This window comes from Panulirus ornatus, chromosome 56, assembly GCF_036320965.1.
Source record: "Panulirus ornatus isolate Po-2019 chromosome 56, ASM3632096v1, whole genome shotgun sequence".
In the NCBI taxonomy this organism is placed as follows: Eukaryota; Metazoa; Arthropoda; class Malacostraca; order Decapoda; family Palinuridae; genus Panulirus; species Panulirus ornatus.
The window spans coordinates 17967684-17985587 of NC_092279.1; the positions used below are offsets into that span (position 1 = coordinate 17967684).

A 17904-nucleotide genomic window follows, 5' to 3' on the forward strand; every position below is an offset into this window, starting at 1 on the left:
ATAATAATAATAATAATAATAATAATACAACCATTGATAATAAGAACAACTGCTACTACAACTTCTATAATAATAATAATAATAATAATAATAATAATAATAATAATGATAATAATAATAATATCATTATTAATATCATTATTATTGTTTATATTATTATCTACAAAAAAGAATATCATATGTACCATATATAATGATACTCAAGGGCTATATATTGTGTGATCGTGTATGGTCTTGAACACCTGAAGATATTACAATTTTTTGTTCTTGACGTTGGCGGCCTTCACGAACCTACCAGCCGATAGACCTAAATCGGAAAAAAAGGAAAATGAATGCACGGTAATGATGACAACATTCAGAATAAGTGATAATCATCCAATATCATCATAACGCCGACCTATAAACAGCAGACAGAAACAAGACAGGAGCATGACGAAGGAAGAGGACAAAAAGCTTATTTTTAGAGCGAGATTCCACCTGACGTAGGCACTGGTGACAACAACGACCTAACCAGGTGAAGTCACGCACAAAGACAGATATACAGACGTAGAGGACATGTTTGAAACATTGGGGTAATACGGAAATCACATACCAAGAGTGGTCGGGTATTGGAAGCGATTTTTCCCAAACCTAGTTTTCGTTTGTATAAGTAATAGATCAAATTGATAGTATTTAAGGTGCGTGACTATTCAACACACATATATTTCAACTTGGGAAAGGATGACAGATAATAGATGTGGCTCTTTACTGAGAATCGTCTTAGGGCTGAAGTCCTTAACTTCCTCTGTGTTGCCATTTATAGAGTTCTGTACAGTATGTTTGGGGTAATCTGGCACAGCGTCAGTTTGGAAATCAGTGAAGAGAAACACTTTTCAATAAGTTATCTTAATGATTATAAAAGTAACTGTACGAAGCGAAACCCAAATTTCAGATCGCAGAAATAACAATTTGACTTTTACATCATCCTAAGAAGTGTCAGGCCCAAATGGAGCTCTTATGACGCATAGCTTTTCAAGGAAACTAGCTCCCCTTTTTTCTCTCTCTCTGATGACATCCGCCTCTCACATCAGGGAGGAGAGCAGATGTGGGCCAGGAGCTGACATAAGCCTCACACGGGTATCATCCACACATGTTAAGGGACAATGGCAAGATTCCTTTTAAATCATTTCTTTTTTCTCTCTGAAAACTTAATAGCAATAGGTAAAAATAATGAAGAGTTCTAAGATATTGTGACCTCAGGGAAAAAAAATTAAGTGTGCCTTACTGACTGTCAGGCACAGTTTAAACACACTGGCACGTGTATTTGGGCTCTCCAAGCTGTACCCAAAGGCGCTTGTCAGATTAAATTTCGACAAAATATGGCCATGTGTCTGTTATAGTACTAAAAACAGTAAGATTGGGAGAGTATAATCAACAGAAGTTCAATCATGTATTCAAGCCATCCGTTCATCTCCCTTTGGGGCTGGTCGATAAAATGGGTACCTGGCTAAGGCTAGGGGTATATATATATATATATATATATATATATATATATATATATATATATATATATATATATATATATATATATATATATATATATAATGTGTGTATGTGTGCGTGTGTAGTGTTAATGGGATTGCTTTGATGAGGGCATTCAGTTGCCCGTGTCTCAGCTAACAGAAAAAAAGATTCTTGTCAATGGTGCAATGCCCAATGTACAGAGTTCACTAATATATCACCACAGAAACAAATCATATTTGTTTCCTAACATTGACAAAAAATGGATATTCATTGCCATAGTTTTGTGTATGGAATGTAGTAATTTGAGCTGATGGTGACTAAAAATTGCTGACGTTCTTATGGCATAGATTACATAATATTCATGTACACATTTTCACGTCTAAATATACAGTACTGGACTTGCTTAAAGTGGTTACTGCTAGTATGGACGTACTATGATGTATACTTATCAAATAATCTTAGTAACCTCTCCTAGAACTGTAAATTGGTCTGTATTTAAGCACACAAAATACTTGTGTGGGCCATTGTTAAGAGAAGACTTGCTGGAGACACACTGGGAAGTCAGTGTTGTAAATCCTTATCTTGTCAAATGACGCCACATGGTAGAGTTCCCAAATAACATTCTTTTCCTCATATATACACCTTGAAGACCACTTTTTTACCTACTGGTACGAATGATTAATATCACAAATACGAGTTAAAGGGAAAAATGTTGTAATGCTCAATGAAATGGAAAACAAATTATGTCAACCTTTTGTTTAGTTATCAATAGCCTTTTATTTCAGGGTATAGATCATTAAAAACGTTTAGCCATTTACTACTCATCGAAAAAGTGTTTATATAGGTGTCTTTGTCTCAGGAAATACATTAGTTAAAACGATGTGGCATTAAGAAACATTTTAAGTTCCAGATTCTAAATGATAAAGCACACAGAGTAGCATTTCAGGAACCTTCATGATCACTCATAAATATTAGATATAGAGCATGAGAATATTTATATACATATGCTTATTTTATTAACTGTGATACTGATATTTTCCCCTTGATATAAGAGTTATGAGTGTAAATACCATGTGTACCATAAATGCCTAGGAATGGCTAGTCATTCTACCTATGTCCCTCATTGTAATAAAGACTTTGTCAACATGTATAAATGACTATTGTGTAGTTCAGACCGTGTCACATAGAAGTTCCCTTATGAAGATGATGCATGCATTAAACACCCACCATATTGCTGCAATTTCTTCCATCAGATTTGTATTTATTCATATTAAATGTTGAAATAATACTGGTAAGCAAAATACCAATAATAAAATATTTAGCATAAGGCTGATTCATGTACCACGAGGCGATAAATACGTGTTGTATTCTCGTGTACAAGCGAGTCCAGTTCAAGTAAATTTGTTGTATTTTCGTTGCCCTTGAAATTTATCAAAATTTTTCTGACGGTAATCAGGAGGATGAAACTCATCACCCATAATATGCTAACCAGCAAAGGAATTAAGAACGTAAAGGATGGATTTCCCCTCAAGATCCAGGTATGGTGTGGATCCTTGTGGCTACAGTGTGTTATTGTAGCCTTAATTTTCATCGGCATAACTCAAATATGAAAATTGTATTGTTTTGTGTCTTCTTGAACTGCTTCGAGTGAATAAATTATTTTATGATGCAGTTTTTTGTTTTCCTTATATATAGATACTTCGTACTAGATGAAGAAAATTATTTATAGTAAACGTTAAAGATTTATATATCAAAGGAATCAGTCAATACTTTTATATTCACAGGTTTCTAAAATGCTAAATCAAGTCTAAGAGAACTACGAAACCTTGGGAATTATTTAGATATAAATATCTGGGTAATTTTGAAAAATCCCTATGGGTGGGTACATTGAAATCTGAACATCCTTGAATATATTTTGTAGTAAAGGCGTAGTGTTGTGAATAGAAGAATGCATCAGGATTCTAGTTATTATTATGCCAGTATATTGGCACTGGTAAGTTACAGTATATTGTTACTTTTCCTTTTTTTTTTTTTTTTTTTTTAGTATTCCTAAAGAAAATACTGCAAATCTAGTTTTGTAATGCTAGCGATATACGCAATAGTAGTGAGGGTTATGCTATTTCGGGAAGTGTGAGGTTACAGTAAATAAAATCAGTTGGTAAAACACTTGTAAATATAATCGACAAAGCGTATTAACTTCATCAACAATCAAGATTTATTGTAATGTTTAATATTATTCTACATGAAATTTATCGGTCACAGACTAGATTGAGCCGAACACAAGCGGTGCTGAATTTCAACAGATAAGAGATGGAGGTCAAATAATCTAAATCTAGCAAAAGCCTGCTCAGGTTTGCCCCTAAAATACTCAGGAGTGTGTGTTACCAATGGCATGGCTAGATTATAACTGAAATTGAATATTTTGGCGAAATCTTTGCACAGTTAAAGGTTGTTTTATCTGATATAGTTGATGAAAGGTTTTCATGCCAACAATCACATTGGCATAAGCTGTTTTTCTTTTCATGGATTTGGCAATGCAAACGAAGCTTTAAAAAAATTGATTTTCTGCAATGAAGTAAAATGGGAAATTTTACTTAACCTCATAAGCTTAGCCTTGGACTAAAGTTTACCCATGACTGTACTTCCAGAATGTCCCATATTTGTATTTTCTATAATGTTTTGATTACATTAAACCAGGGTAACAAAACACCATGGGACTAAACTGTAAATTTTCGTACCTTTTAACTGGCTTTATTACATTAAATTTATATATGAAAATCATAATGTGCTCTAACTTGTATTTGCAGCAGTTTCATGCAAAAGTTAGGCTGTAAAACTTTATTTTACAAAACATACTTCGAGATACAAAAGCCTGTCTTTGAAAAAATTTATGTTGTGCCAGTTTTGAAAATAATTTACTTTTTCTTTTACAGGCAGATGAAGTAAGAAATGTGGACATTGACTTCGACAGAGACTTTATTTCCAGGATGGTTCCTAAGTTAGACTGGAATGCTCTCCTGTTTGCTGCACAGTGTGTAAGTTATGTCACTTGAAAATAAAATTTTCATTTCATCTGATCTTGCCATGTGTACTGTAAAGCTGATTTTGAAAAGAATTATCTTAAATGTTACATAATAGAGTACTTATTCCAACCTCCTTGTGGTAGCAGTTAGTGTTCCTGACCATGATACATTTCTGGGACACTCAGGGTTTAGTGCATAGGTTTGAGTCCTGGTTGTGGCAACTGGTCCAGTCATCCCAGCTATTCATCCACCCCTATGTGTTGGTTGATAAAATGGGTACCTGGCTCAGCTAGGGAATATATATAAATTTATTATTATTATTATACTTAATCGCTGCTTTCTGCATTGAGGTAGCGCCAGGAAACAAACGACCCATCCACTTACATACACACATATATATACATACACGTACATATACATACACATGCATATATACACATTTTCATATTCATACTTGCTTACTTTCAATCCATACCCAGCGCTACCCCATCCCCCAGGAAACAACATTGCTACCCCCTGCTTCAGCGAGGTAGTGCCAGGAAAAAAGACAAAAAAGGCCACATTCGTTCACACTCAGTCTAGCTGTCATGTGTAATGCAATGAAACCACAGCTCCCTATCCACATCCAGGCCTCACAGACCTTTCCATGGTTTACCCTGGATGCTTCACATGCCTTGGTTCAGTCCATTGACAGCATGTCATCCCCAATATACCACATTGTTCCAATTCACTCTATTCCTTAGTTGCCCGTGCTCTCTCTGCTAACATGGCCATGTTAGCTGATATACTGTTTTAAAAGATAAAGTATATGATGGAAGGCGTAAGAGTAGGTAGGTAACAAATGAAATGGATGGAAGCAGAAAACAATTTCATTAAGGCGATAGATATTTCAGAGAAAGATGCCAGAGAAATAGTTCATCATCAGGCTTCTGAGACTTTATTTTCTCTTGGGAAATCAACTTAATATGCAAAGCTAAAAAGTAAGAAGCACTTGCATTGAAAGTCCAGATGATGTGTTTGAGTGTACTGGGAGTGTGTGAACCTGTCCTATCCCATGTAAATGGAAACAATTAAAATCAGTATATTTTTCTTTGCATACTGGAAGCATCAACTATCAGTTTGATGAACCATTAACAAAGCTCTCATCACCCAAAACATGGACACACTAATGATAAATACAATGCCATGGCCTTTGAAAATTCATAAAAAAATCCATTTATTTATCTTTTTTATGCTTAAATGACACGTGAAGAAATCACATGAAAGGTGTATGGGTGAAAGTCTTACGGCACATGATAAGGATGGTATGAGGAGGAAAGGAAAACTGCAGAAGAGATGGATAGTTGCAGCACAAGAGTTAATTATGTGTAGGCAAATTTCAGATGAGGATATCAAAGGAATGGTTTTTGATTGAGTTCAGTGAAATAAGGTAGTTTCTACAGTAGGTGCGAATGGAGGCATTAGTTACACTTGAGGAATCAACTTAGTGTGCTTATCGAAAAAGTACTGGTTGATATTGTTATTCATATTTTGTTACAACTCACTGGGCATTGGTTGATGTGTATGAGTGTTGTGAAATGTTGCAAGCACCTGATTATTCCTGTCTGTATCTCTGATGCCCATTTCCTCTGGGAATTCCTATCAAGGGGGTGCCTTTGGCAAAAGTCTTCACATGTCCCTGTCCTTACATACTCTCCTCAAATATATCATTCCATGCATTCTACCACCATTTCTATCCCTCCAGCACTCTCCCACTCTTATTTCCTCCATGTCACTGGTGGTCTTTCTCTCACACTAACCCCTTTCATTTTACTTTTAATAAGGAAAGAAAGATACGAAAGATTTGTATTTCTGTATAATTAGTGAACCCTTTTAGTTTTTGCTTCTGTTATTAGTTGATAAATTAATATTACCAAAATCACATAAGTCATAATGTTCCTTTTTATGTTGTAAGTATAACCAGAGCCAAATAGAAGAAAAATTCATTTCAGGTTCTACAATTCTTGATCAGACTCTATTCACTTTATTATTATCCTTTCTCTATTTAGTTAGAACAGCAAAGCAGATTGCTTTTTTCAGAAAAGCCTTTGATATTACCCATATTTTATCTCAGGAGGTTATATGAATAATGTATAACTGCTGTTTGGGTTCAAGGAGGCTCTTTCAGATCATGCGGTAGGGAAGTAAATTTTGTCTTGGCCACCCCGCTTTGATGAGAGTTCCTGGAGGCAATAGATAGACAGATAAAGTGAACTGTTAGTAGTTAATAATATACTGTATAATGTTTGTATACCATTACATAGTACTACTTTATAAATTTTTTATACATGTATTTTAGGTTGGTCACCAAGAAGACTTGCCAGAAACTTTACCTGATGGATATGAAAATGATGATGACTTGCTGAAGAAACTTCATCACATCCTCTTAGAAGTATGATTAAAATAAGCTTTTTTTCCTACAAAGGGATGATTCTCACAGATATTGCAGTTTACAGTTATATAGTTCAATGAACTGTATTCCTATAGATGAATTTTTCTTCACTCTGTACCCAAATCTTCAGCATTTACTAACTGCCACTTGTTCACTTAATAATTTTCTTTCTCCGTAGCCAAACTGCCACTTGTTCACAAGAATTTTTTCTCCATAGCTAAAAATATGTGTTAGTATAAAAGATATGCACAGGTGTCATTCAGTAATTCTCTGCTGATTTTTAGTAGGTATTTGCCATGATATCTATCAGTCTATATCTTTAACCCATTTTCATTACTGGAAACACCCAACTAGGGGGTGAACATGGCAAAAGAATCTCCATGTCTCCCTGTCCTTAATGTTTCCCTCATATACACCTGCATTCTTCCCCCATTTCTCTCCTTCCAGTACTCTTCCACTCTATTTCTCCATGCCATAGGTAGTCTTCCTCTCACACCTACTCCTTTAATTGTCCTACCATGCACTCGTGTGTATGTATGGTAATCATTTAACAATTTTGCACATGCTTAAAGTGGCATAATGTAAATTTATTTGACATTACTTAGTATATCATTAAATTGGTGTGCTTTTAAGTTTATCTTACTTATATAGTAATATTCTCTTTTCAGGTGGAAGTCATCAATGGCTGTCTTGAATGCCCAGAAACCCAAAGAAAATTCCCAATCAGCAATGGAATTCCAAACATGCTTTTGAATGAAGATGAAGTGTAATGCAAATTAAGTGAAGCAAAAATAGAAGTGACAGTGTATGTGGACACTTAAAGTGCATTCTTAGTTTTCGTAAGGAGATAATTGTGTCAGGTTTGGCAGGGGTATCCCATTTTGAAGATATAGCCAGTGTTAAAGTTTTGTGGAAGCAGGTGGATTTCATTCTTCTTTTGCAATGACCTACAGACTACACTGAGTTATTATTTTGTATATTATTTTACTGACTTCCTTTGTTAGTAATGAATTTCTCAAGGTTTGCCAATTTATTTAGCTTTGGCAGCTGGATGATTGTTAGTTTGGATGTTCTGAAATTGAGGGTTGTATCCTTGCTTACAAAGACAGACACTGAGGCAAGTGTGGAATGTTATTGTGAACACCAGTGACAGATGGAAGCATGGATGATGACTAAAATAAAGAAATGTTGCAAAACTTCCATTTGTGGATTTGAGTTATTGCTACTGAATTCATAACAATGTAGAGAAATTTCAAGTGCTTTTCTTAAAATCAAGTTATATTATGACATTTCATCTTAAGCTCCATCTCCTGCCATGACCAATGCAAGACCTTTGATCTCATCATATTAACCCATATCCTCACCACTCTTAATAATGCCATCTGCAGTAAATTTTAGCCATTTTGTGATACACTGTACTTAAAAAGATAGGCTATAGGCACTTGAATACTCTTTGTGAATGTTAGTGGAGTTTTCCATTTTTCCAGAGATGAATGAATGATTACTGCAAATTGTTTAATAATGTGCATGTAATAGTAGGTTATGGTCTTTATTTCATTCTCACCAGTTACTCTGATGGTAATATCTCAGGTGTTTGCATTATTCTCGGATTTAGTCAAGTGAGATGAAAATCTTTATTGACTTATTAATTAGTGTAGGGTCTGACAGCATTTTCGTTTTAACGTATTTTGAGGATGGATCTTATAGTTAGAAAAAATAACAACATACAGTCTTTATGCCTTCGAAACATGTTTACATGTGTTATTTAAGGCGCCTTCAGAATTATAGCATATTAAAAATACTTCATTTTTTCAACCTCCATATTCTTTTTGTTAGAACTGAAATGTCAGCACATTTTTAAGGTCAATTTAAGGACAATCTTATTTTGCAATATACATATTCAGTGTTTGCTCATGTGGAGTTTCAAGTAAGTATAGGTAATCAAATTAGCTCTTTCTTGTAAGAAGAAAAAAGTTTATATAGTAAAGAAAAACTGTTTGTACTTTCTGAAACTAAAGCTTTTAAAGAGCAATGCTAAGTGAAAAACATTGCACAGAAAGTGCAATCAAGAACAGGATATATGTTGTCCTCCTGGATAGTTGTAAACAATGGCTCTAAATCAGAGAATGGATTAATTCTCACTGAAAGAAAGACTCCCTCATTCACTGAAGTCCTTGTTACAGAAACTGGAAATTATGATATATAGAATGGTAATACTGAACACCAAAAATTTTTTGAGACAGCAGATTGATATGAAAGACAATAGTAAACTATGTTTATAATAGTTGCAAACAACTACATAAAAAAAAGTAATTTAGGGACTTGGAACTTTTTTGTGTAGTGTTTGTGATGAGAAACACGGTATTCTACGTTAAAAAAATGCAAGCAGTACAGCTGTCTAGTTCATCAAAGTAAGAGGCACAACACATCAGGAATTGTGCACATAAGGCAAAGTCCATATTCAAATGCACAAAATACACTTAAATTCTTGAGTGGTCTAATGACATGAATTTTACTTCAACTGAGGGACCTGAATATTTAGGAAGAATGGCAGGAGAAAGATTCATTTCACTCAATCTGAAAGTTTTTTCATATACAGAAGATAGCTTTTCTATTTGGAGTAATGTCAATATTATTCTTACAGAGTTTCATGAATGCCAGTTTCAAAATGAGTGACTCAAATATCAATTCTTGATTCTAAATGTGATTGCACTTGCTCACTCAACACTTGCATACTCATTATCTATGTATCTGATTAAGCCATAAGAGCCTCACAACTTTAAAAAACATGAATTGTCTTAAGTACTTGAAGATTAAAAGATTTTCATAAAGGTACAAAGTATACTGAAAGTATATGGAAACAGTGTTTGTTAATCTTATGACAGTTATTATACATTTCAACTTCTTCACATGTTGTAAATCTCCAAGCATTTTGTGTGCATGATGAAACTGATAAATATGTATATAATGGTAATTCACTACACATCTAAATATCATATGCAATCAAGGTGAAAATTAGCATGTCATACAGTTAAATAGGCCACTTACCTATGTAAGAAAGTGCACATTTTCTCAATGTATTCTCCAAAAGACACCTCTTCATAACACAATCAGTAGTTCTAAACTGATTCTAGGTATTCAAAATCTTTTTCGTCTGGTACTTTATAATGTTGCTTAGGTGCTTCCTTCAAATGAATATTGACCCACACCTGCTCAGCAAAAACTGAGAATGTGCGACCCTCCAACTCGACTAATGCAGGCTTGAGGAAGTTAGACTCATAATGTACCAGCCTCAAACCACGCTCCTCCAATCCTTGGAAGACCCTGTCAATATAAAAGAAACTATCTTTGGGGTACTTTGGCAGTTAGGCAAAACTGAGATAATTATAATGCCTAACAAAAGGTAAGAAAAGGAGCACTTTAACTCTTACTTGAGGTGATAAGGTTCTACTGAGAATTAATATGATACCAATATACTGGATGAAAATTATGCAAACCATATTTAACAACTACTTTTGTTTCTGTAAAAAATTAAGGATTCCAATCCCTTCAGAATCAAATGATGACTCCAAATATACATGACTTTATGGTAATGTCAATGGATCAGGGCCCACACTAGAGATGTCAAGAAAAGGTATGTGAAGGGAACATCTGGGGAAGTGGCAAGCTGTATAACCTAAAGTGACAATGTCACTGCTCTGAAGTTCTGAATCTCATATTTTTTTCACACTTTTTTGCCATTTCTTGCAATAGCAAGGGAGCATCATCGACTGACAAAGAAAAGGCCTCATTCACTCACATCCATTCTCCAGCTGTCATCTCATCAACTAACGTAAAAATCTGGGACTATTTTGTTTGAAAACTAATAGATATCTTCTTAGACAATGACTGTAGAGACCAGGTTGTATAAGTATTCTGCTAGTTTCCATTTGATTTTCCAGTTGAACAATATCTCTATTCGTATGTGAATTCTCACCGGTGACCCATCACCCAGTGATACTGTCACTGATTTTTCCTTTAGAACAATAATGGTAGGAATCTTTACATGAGTTAAGAAATCCTAAAAGCCAATGGTGATGGAATGATACAAAGAGTGTCTACTTTTTGAAAAGTGAATGCCATCCCTGCTGAATGGAAAACAAAGGAAACTGCTTGAACATTAAAAAAAAAAATACTTGTCAGAGTCTTTTATAAGCTGTTGCTAACATGGAATCAAAAAACTTGAAGTTTTTTACGCAATATCCAGAGGCACTGATTTAAAAAGCCAAAAATTGACTTTCATGAGCATAACTCTTTCTTTTGGAATGACTTTGGTTCTAATGAAAGGTAATACCAGTTGGTGCTGATCACATGAAGATGTTGTTTTAAGAAATCCACATCAATATGGAAATACTTAGAGATGTAAATCTATGTATGGTTTATATTAAGATGACCTAAATGATATTTAACGTTGTGGATGCAAGTCTGATTTTTTCCTGAGTATCTTCAAAATGATGCAAGCAGTACAATTTTCAACTGGTCATGCAGTATGACATTGTTGATGTATTGTGGGAACTGTGAGTTTCATTGTTACTTGAGTCAATTATTGATGATATAGTAATTATCATTGAACCATGAAGTGAACTAAATCTTTTTGAATGACAAATCTCATATACCTCTGAACTCTGCAGGCCAATCTGCTCATGTCGAGAGTGTAGTGACATACTCGATAACTATCAATGCCTTAGTAGCGTGGTACTACAATGGAAAATCCCAAATTCACATTAAATGACACTTGGACTGTTTTGTCATTTACTGTATTCATTTAGCCAAAATGTTTGGCACTGTATATGAGTATTCAAGATATTGTGATTCCCTTCAAAAGCAATGAGAATTTGGGTTCAGATTCAAGAACACAACTGACTTCATTTGATGCAAAAATTCCTGTTTAAAGTATTGCTAGAATGACAGTGTAACACTAAAATATTTCCAGAAATATGTTCCTGTTTCCATTGCCATTCTACTTGGAGAAAATCATCACTCCTGTACAAAGACGCCTGGGATGGGAAGGGTATGTGCCTACAGGCTTGTCCGAAGATCTTACAATACAGCATATTCTCTCATACTTGACTACAGTATCATATAGACCACCAAAAGCTGGGAATATTTCTAACAATTTAGTGATCACAAATCATGTTACGGGATAACTACTTCTTACAACTAGTTATACCATATATTTTAGAGAACATGTATAACAATTGACTCACAAGTGAGTATTATTGCCCATACCGCAAGTAGTTGGTAAGGGTGTGAACAAGCGCTGGGCCGGTGTCAATGTGTGGGTTCAGGAATTCCGAGAGATGCACCTCAATGGCCAACTGTCGTGTGTGCTGCAGAATGGTTGTCTGACCAAAAAGAAATGGTAGGTTCTGAATAGAGCACAATTACTCAAAGTCTGTGAAGAAATGAAATATAATCGTCTTATACAGACGATATTGCAATACAAAAACAGCATTATTAGCAAAAGCACATAATTTCGTGATTTAAATTCTAGCTTTATTTTGTCTCTAACAATAATTTATTTAGGAACCTTTTCACAATAAGATAACAAGAAAAACAGAAGCTGAAATAAGTACAATCAAAATTTAATTACTAATAATGAGCTTTTGAAAATCATTAGGCTGAGGAACAACACTAGATGTTAGTGTTTGACAACACTTAAAACAAAAACAAAAAGTGAATCAAGTTATAGATAAAGCTTTGCATTATCAATGTAGTAAAAGAAAGTAACAGTTTCCTTTGATGTATCCGTACACTACTTTAAGCCTCTTTGGTAATAACAGTTAACTTGATTTACAAACAAGCACAAAGAACACCATTCATAGGAAAATCTATAATAAATGTTAGGTTAATTATGCAAAAGAGGCATTCTCCTTGAGCAAATATTAATAGAGTTTCCTGTGTACAATATATGTACTTCAGCTTGCAGATACAATATGATGATATTGCTGGGGAACACTTGGCAAAGAACATTCCCGATGTCATCTGTGTGTACCATATTCTCACTGTGAAAGTTTTCCAGCTATAAAGAAAATAGACTACTTTGTAAGATTTTTTTATAATTCAACTAGTGAATTCTCTAAAAACATTTTCATCATATTCATATTTGCTGTATGTACATATTCATTACCTGTCATTTTTTGGCCTTAATAACATTTTTACATTTCACCAGAGAAAAATGCGTCAATATTTTTTCAATTCTTCAAATGTTTTTGTGCTAAGGTGGAGACCTGGTAGTGTTGCTTAATACTGACAAGCTGGTATTAACAAGAAAAAACTATTCTAGAATGATTATAAAAGTGTGTGGCTTTATCATTCTTAATAGTCCTAAAGAATCTGTTGATGAATAATTCTTATTAACTTGGCTAACTAACTTATTTCTCCAAGAACCTCAGCTTAGAAAGGTCATTCATTTAATCCTTAAAATATTGGTCAGGGTAAAATAAAAGTGTTCAACAAAATATATATAAATATATCCTCTGCACTTTCCTAGAGGGCTGCTATAGTCGTGGCATTGAATTTGTGCCATATTTCTGGAAAGAGCAAGTGTTATAGTTGTGCCACTAAACCTGTACATACCAAGTCCCACATGTGTCATACTTATGTACATAGTGTGTGGTATATGCCATATTCTATACCTACTAACTATTGTAAGAATGTGACTCTGCTATCAGATCCACTTGAAGGTGCAGTGTTAAACTCAGGTTTTGACATTCTAAGGTAAGTATGTGGGATAAAGTCCATCCGAAGAAAAATCTTCAGTGAATTCCTTCTCCACTATTCAGAAGAAATGACACAGATGACTAATGTTCCCCATCATGAAGAGGTGGATCTCACGTAAACTTGGAATCTTTCAAAAACTGAGAACACATTTAAAAGCTAAAGCCAGTAACTGAAACCCTATGAAGTTCAACTGAGATATCCCACCTTAAACAGCGATTGCTCTAAAACTTCAAATTCCGGTCCATCGATATCAATTTTGAGGAGATCTATGTTAGCCTGGTACTGATGAAGGAGGTACATGATATTATCCAGAGGCCTGTACAAGTACTGATATGTTATGTTCAAATCTGTGTGGATGCCGCTCACCAGTCTCACGACCTCGTCTGATCCTATGCGAAGATGGATAAAATGAACCCTGGAAAAAAAAAGATCGATTAAATATGGTAGGTTGTCACTCCCTGTGTGATACAAGATTTCACTACAAGTATAACCAAAGAAAAAAGTGGGTTTTGTTAAACCACCTTGCCTTGACGTCCTTTGAAATCACGAGATTCATTCAATCTTCCTCTAGGTATCGTTTTCACAGAAGAGACAAATTCTTCTAATCCATTTATATAAATCTATGGTTATAGTTATTCTAAGAATGCAAATCGCTGACAGAGAAAAGATGTTGGATTCCTATTAACCAGCAAATGTGAAAAAAAAATCATGCATGGTAGCTTGAAATCTTAATATCCTTCAACTAAGAGATTTCCTTACTATAATATTCAGTAAAAGGACATAATGTTTTCTCCACCGTCAGCCCAGCCCCCCTAACTCGTTCAGGTGACGAAAAATTACAAAAGCCAGGAACTCATACTGCCATCACCTAGGTATGGCTTACCTTGGGTAGGGGTTTCTTCCAAGATCCTCATGGTATATATCGTCATCGAATGCGAACACATGACAGCCGAACTTGCCCATCTCGGCATCAAAGCTGAGGTCACGGCCGACACCGAAGGAGTATATGTAACAGTTGTTGAGCGCGCTTACGAACGAGTCCAGACACACCTTCCTTGGTTATGGTGAATGGGAGGAGGTTGGTCACTACCCTTAGACATACTCAGTAAAAACAAAAGCTAATCAGTCCCCACTTCTTGAATAAACAATATATGTTACTGATTCTAAAAATATGATGTTGTCAGTAAATATATCCACCATTTGCCTGAGTTGAAAGTACTGCCTGCAGATTGTTTAAGAATGAAATAAACTTTTTCTATATTGTCTACAGGATTCAACCTCGTGATACAACAGACAGGACTCACAATAATCTTGTTCCCTCTCATCCTGTTAAAACTTTACAACTTTCATGTTTATCTTAAGTTTACAAATATCATTGGTAATTTGAGAGGAAGTAATCCTGAGATATGTGTGCTTGCAAAAGTGATTTACGATACTGCTGGTCCCCTAATAAGTCAGTCTGTAGTACTTAACTAGTTCATAGTCTTTGATTATATTTTTCTATAAGCAACATACAGTTGCATTAGGTATATTTAGCGTGTGATGCCATTATGATAACTAGGCTTGGGCTAAGAAAGGCTGCAGGCGACGTGGCTAATCTAACTGGGAACTACTGACCGATAACGATTGTACCACTGACTTGTCACCGTCTGGGATTTTCTTGCAGGATCTCCCTCCTTGGCGAATCATTTTCCGGCACTTAAGAGTCGTCTGAGTCATGATGGTCATCAGGTCGTCCAAGAGACCGTGCAACGCCTCGAGGGACTTGCCAGACAAGGATGTGTTCAGTTTCAGTGGAGAGAGAGATGCGACCTTCACCTCTTCCGGTGATGTCGGCATAGGAAATCTGACGTACGCTGAGGCGGAAGAATGCACTCGAGATGTTGCTGGGGACTCATTGCCGGTAACTGAAAAAGACAAAAAGATAAAGAATTATAATTTCAGCATAAATATGATTCCGAACGCAAAGTTTCGAGGTTATATATGGAAAAAATAAGCAAATCTCATTGTTTACCTTGTCTTTTTCACCACAGATAGCGTAAAGTGATGCGACTCAGCCTCTAAGGGAAAATCTCCCCTTGGCTCCTTTTGTTCTTTCTTTATTGACTACAGAAAGGACGATTTCCAGCCTCCCGCCTGTTGTAGTTCGCCTTTTACGTCAGGCAGGAAATACGTGGGTAGCATTTTTTTTTTTTCTCCTGTCTCCAGAGATACAAGTCATATAGCTTAAAGGAAAAAAAAAGAAAAAAAGTGATAATCAAATACTAGCTTTTATTCGGTTCCGACTTCAGTCGTTGTCGTGGGAGATATTTCGGTGAAACCTATTTACTATAATGAGAGCGATGACGAAGAAAGGGATTTACCAAAAGTGCAATTACTTTACGACTTCAAGGTGTTGGCAAAAAATAGCTAAAGGGAATTTAAGATAACATTACACGCTTCATACGAAAGTAATGATGTTCATGGGCATATGAAGTCTGTGGGTCTTGTTAGTGAAAAATACATGACAATTAGAGAGTGGCTGGGGAAAAAATCGTGTTCCTTGTACTACCTTGTTGCTCGGGAAACGGATAATAATAATAATAATAATACCTCGCAAACGCGGGAGACAGCGACAAAGTATAAAAAAAAAAAAAAAAAAAAAAAAATAATAATAATAATAATAATAATAATAAATAATAATAATAAAAAATCTTACTGCAACAAGCAATGAGCACCCACAAGTACTATCAACTGGTGTCAAGGTACTTTTATTAATTAGTGTGTGACTGACAAACCAATTGGGTTCCAGTAATTTTAAGCAATCACATTTCGGTTGAAAAAGGCGATGGGACTGGGTACCCTCACATGGAAATAATAGACACTTCCAATGTTATGTGAATTAGGTCCAGATAAACTATGGAGTAATCTGTAAAGCTTGGCTGTTGACGATTCATTGAATGCTTTGGTTTCGATAGATTATAAATAATACCTAAAAATGGGATGTTTACAAATAAAGACCATTCTTCGTTTGTTCCTGGCGCTCTCTCGCTATGGCGGGAAAGGCAATCAGGAAAAATTAAGTTCTGTTCGGATATTAATGCAAAAAAAAAAAAAAAGTCAATTCATATGCAGTATGTCAACAATTCAATATTCAAGTGTGATATGAAATAAATCATGAATTATCAATTTCGAAAAGGATGAAACCTTTATCGACCATATGACCTGATCATTTATTAGAGCTAATTCAAGTACCATTAGACCGTGGAGATCGATAGCCAGGATCACGTACCGCTCCCGGTATGTCGTGTTGCGAGTGCTGTAAACTGGCCATGCGCGGTAGTCACTGAGCATACTAAATATAAGAGGATACATACTGCTTTATGCATCGGTCAATAACGGTTGATATAGTTTCCAAGTGCAAAAATACATAATCTGTTCAATGAATAAGAACTGCAATACACCTTCAAACTTACAATGTTGTGACGCGGGCATATACAGCCTGGGCGGGTAGAGTTGTATAGGCGTCCATAATACCAATAAAATGGGAGATAGTAGTACGAACGCACAAGATATATGGCGTGGAACGCTTATGACATAAGATTTAAGACACATCACTACACAGAGCGTTCAAGAAGCCAGAAATTATGATTCTGACTAGCGTATCCTAACATAGAAGTATTGCACCACTGTGTCCACCGAACATCTACTTTGTTATCTTCACAAGCCACAACTATTTGATTAATCTTAACACACACACACACACACAATCTGCCGGGTTGGAAGGAATCTAAACAAGAATGAGTAAAGGCTCAAGTTTTCCTTACGAAATTCTGGGGCTTTTTCCGGGTGTCAGTTTCTAAAAATATAATGCTACCTGCACCTACAGTATTTAGTAATGCCTAATGTAATCTGATAAGATTCACTAACATATAAAGTAACATGGAAATCTGAGAGTACGTGCTTTGAGAGGAGTAAGGACACATATAACCTCAGTGATTGGCATTGTTTACAAGTCAGATTATCAATTGTAAGTTATGTTTTTTATATTCTCATGACATAGACGAAAATAGAAAATGCTAGTGAAATAAAAAGTCATACATTTTATTTTACTTTTGAACATCACTGCGCTTTTTTTCGGGAATTAAGACGAGGCATGCACGCACGGCCGACATGTATAATGCATGAAGCTAAAACTAGTAGGCA

At 35.3% G+C, this 17904-nt stretch overlaps 2 protein-coding genes across 6 annotated transcripts; one reads left to right on the plus strand and one right to left on the minus strand.

The window, feature by feature from the left end:
• Positions 1-166: 166 nt before the first annotated feature.
• On the minus strand, positions 167-17700 carry LOC139765972 (uncharacterized). 5 transcript variants are annotated; one of them, XR_011716766.1, is made up of 7 exons: positions 17175-17627; positions 15359-15626; positions 14603-14773; positions 13924-14134; positions 12226-12341; positions 10006-10281; positions 167-307 (listed from the first exon to the last, which is right to left on the minus strand). XR_011716766.1 is itself a non-coding variant. In XM_071693999.1 (6 exons), exons 1-6 carry the CDS (start codon positions 17311-17313, stop codon positions 10077-10079), a joined length of 1110 nt encoding a protein of 369 aa, XP_071550100.1. In that variant the 5' UTR covers positions 17314-17624; the 3' UTR covers positions 8675-10076. The 5 variants fall into 5 exon arrangements, 2 of the variants coding, with proteins under 2 accessions (XP_071550100.1, XP_071550101.1); XR_011716764.1 differs by lacking the exon at positions 167-307 and adding an exon at positions 5639-6748; XR_011716765.1 differs by lacking the exon at positions 167-307 and adding an exon at positions 6964-7174.
• On the plus strand, positions 2844-8758 carry Trmt112 (tRNA methyltransferase subunit 11-2). Its single transcript, XM_071694001.1, has 4 exons — positions 2844-3041; positions 4437-4538; positions 6865-6957; positions 7626-8758. The coding sequence occupies exons 1-4, from the start codon at positions 2964-2966 to the stop codon at positions 7725-7727; spliced, it is 375 nt and encodes a 124-aa protein (XP_071550102.1). The 5' UTR covers positions 2844-2963; the 3' UTR covers positions 7728-8758.
• Positions 17701-17904: the final 204 nt, after the last annotated feature.

Bases quoted from the DNA above. Each gene is read 5' to 3' on its own strand.
- LOC139765972 (XM_071693999.1), bottom strand. From the start codon at position 17,313: ATGTGTCTTAAATCTTATGTCATAAGCGTTCCACGCCATATATCTTGT. The intron at 15,627-17,174 runs GTAAGTTTGAAG...TGTCTTTTTCAG, and splicing joins TATGCCCGCGTCACAACATT to TTACCGGCAATGAGTCCCCA. The intron at 14,135-14,602 runs GTAAGCCATACC...TTTTTTTTCCAG, and splicing joins GGAAGAAACCCCTACCCAAG to GGTTCATTTTATCCATCTTC.
- Trmt112 (XM_071694001.1), top strand. From the start codon at position 2,964: ATGAAACTCATCACCCATAATATGCTAACCAGCAAAGGAATTAAGAAC. The intron at 3,042-4,436 runs GTATGGTGTGGA...TTTCTTTTACAG, and splicing joins GATTTCCCCTCAAGATCCAG to GCAGATGAAGTAAGAAATGT. The intron at 6,958-7,625 runs GTATGATTAAAA...TTCTCTTTTCAG, and splicing joins TTCATCACATCCTCTTAGAA to GTGGAAGTCATCAATGGCTG.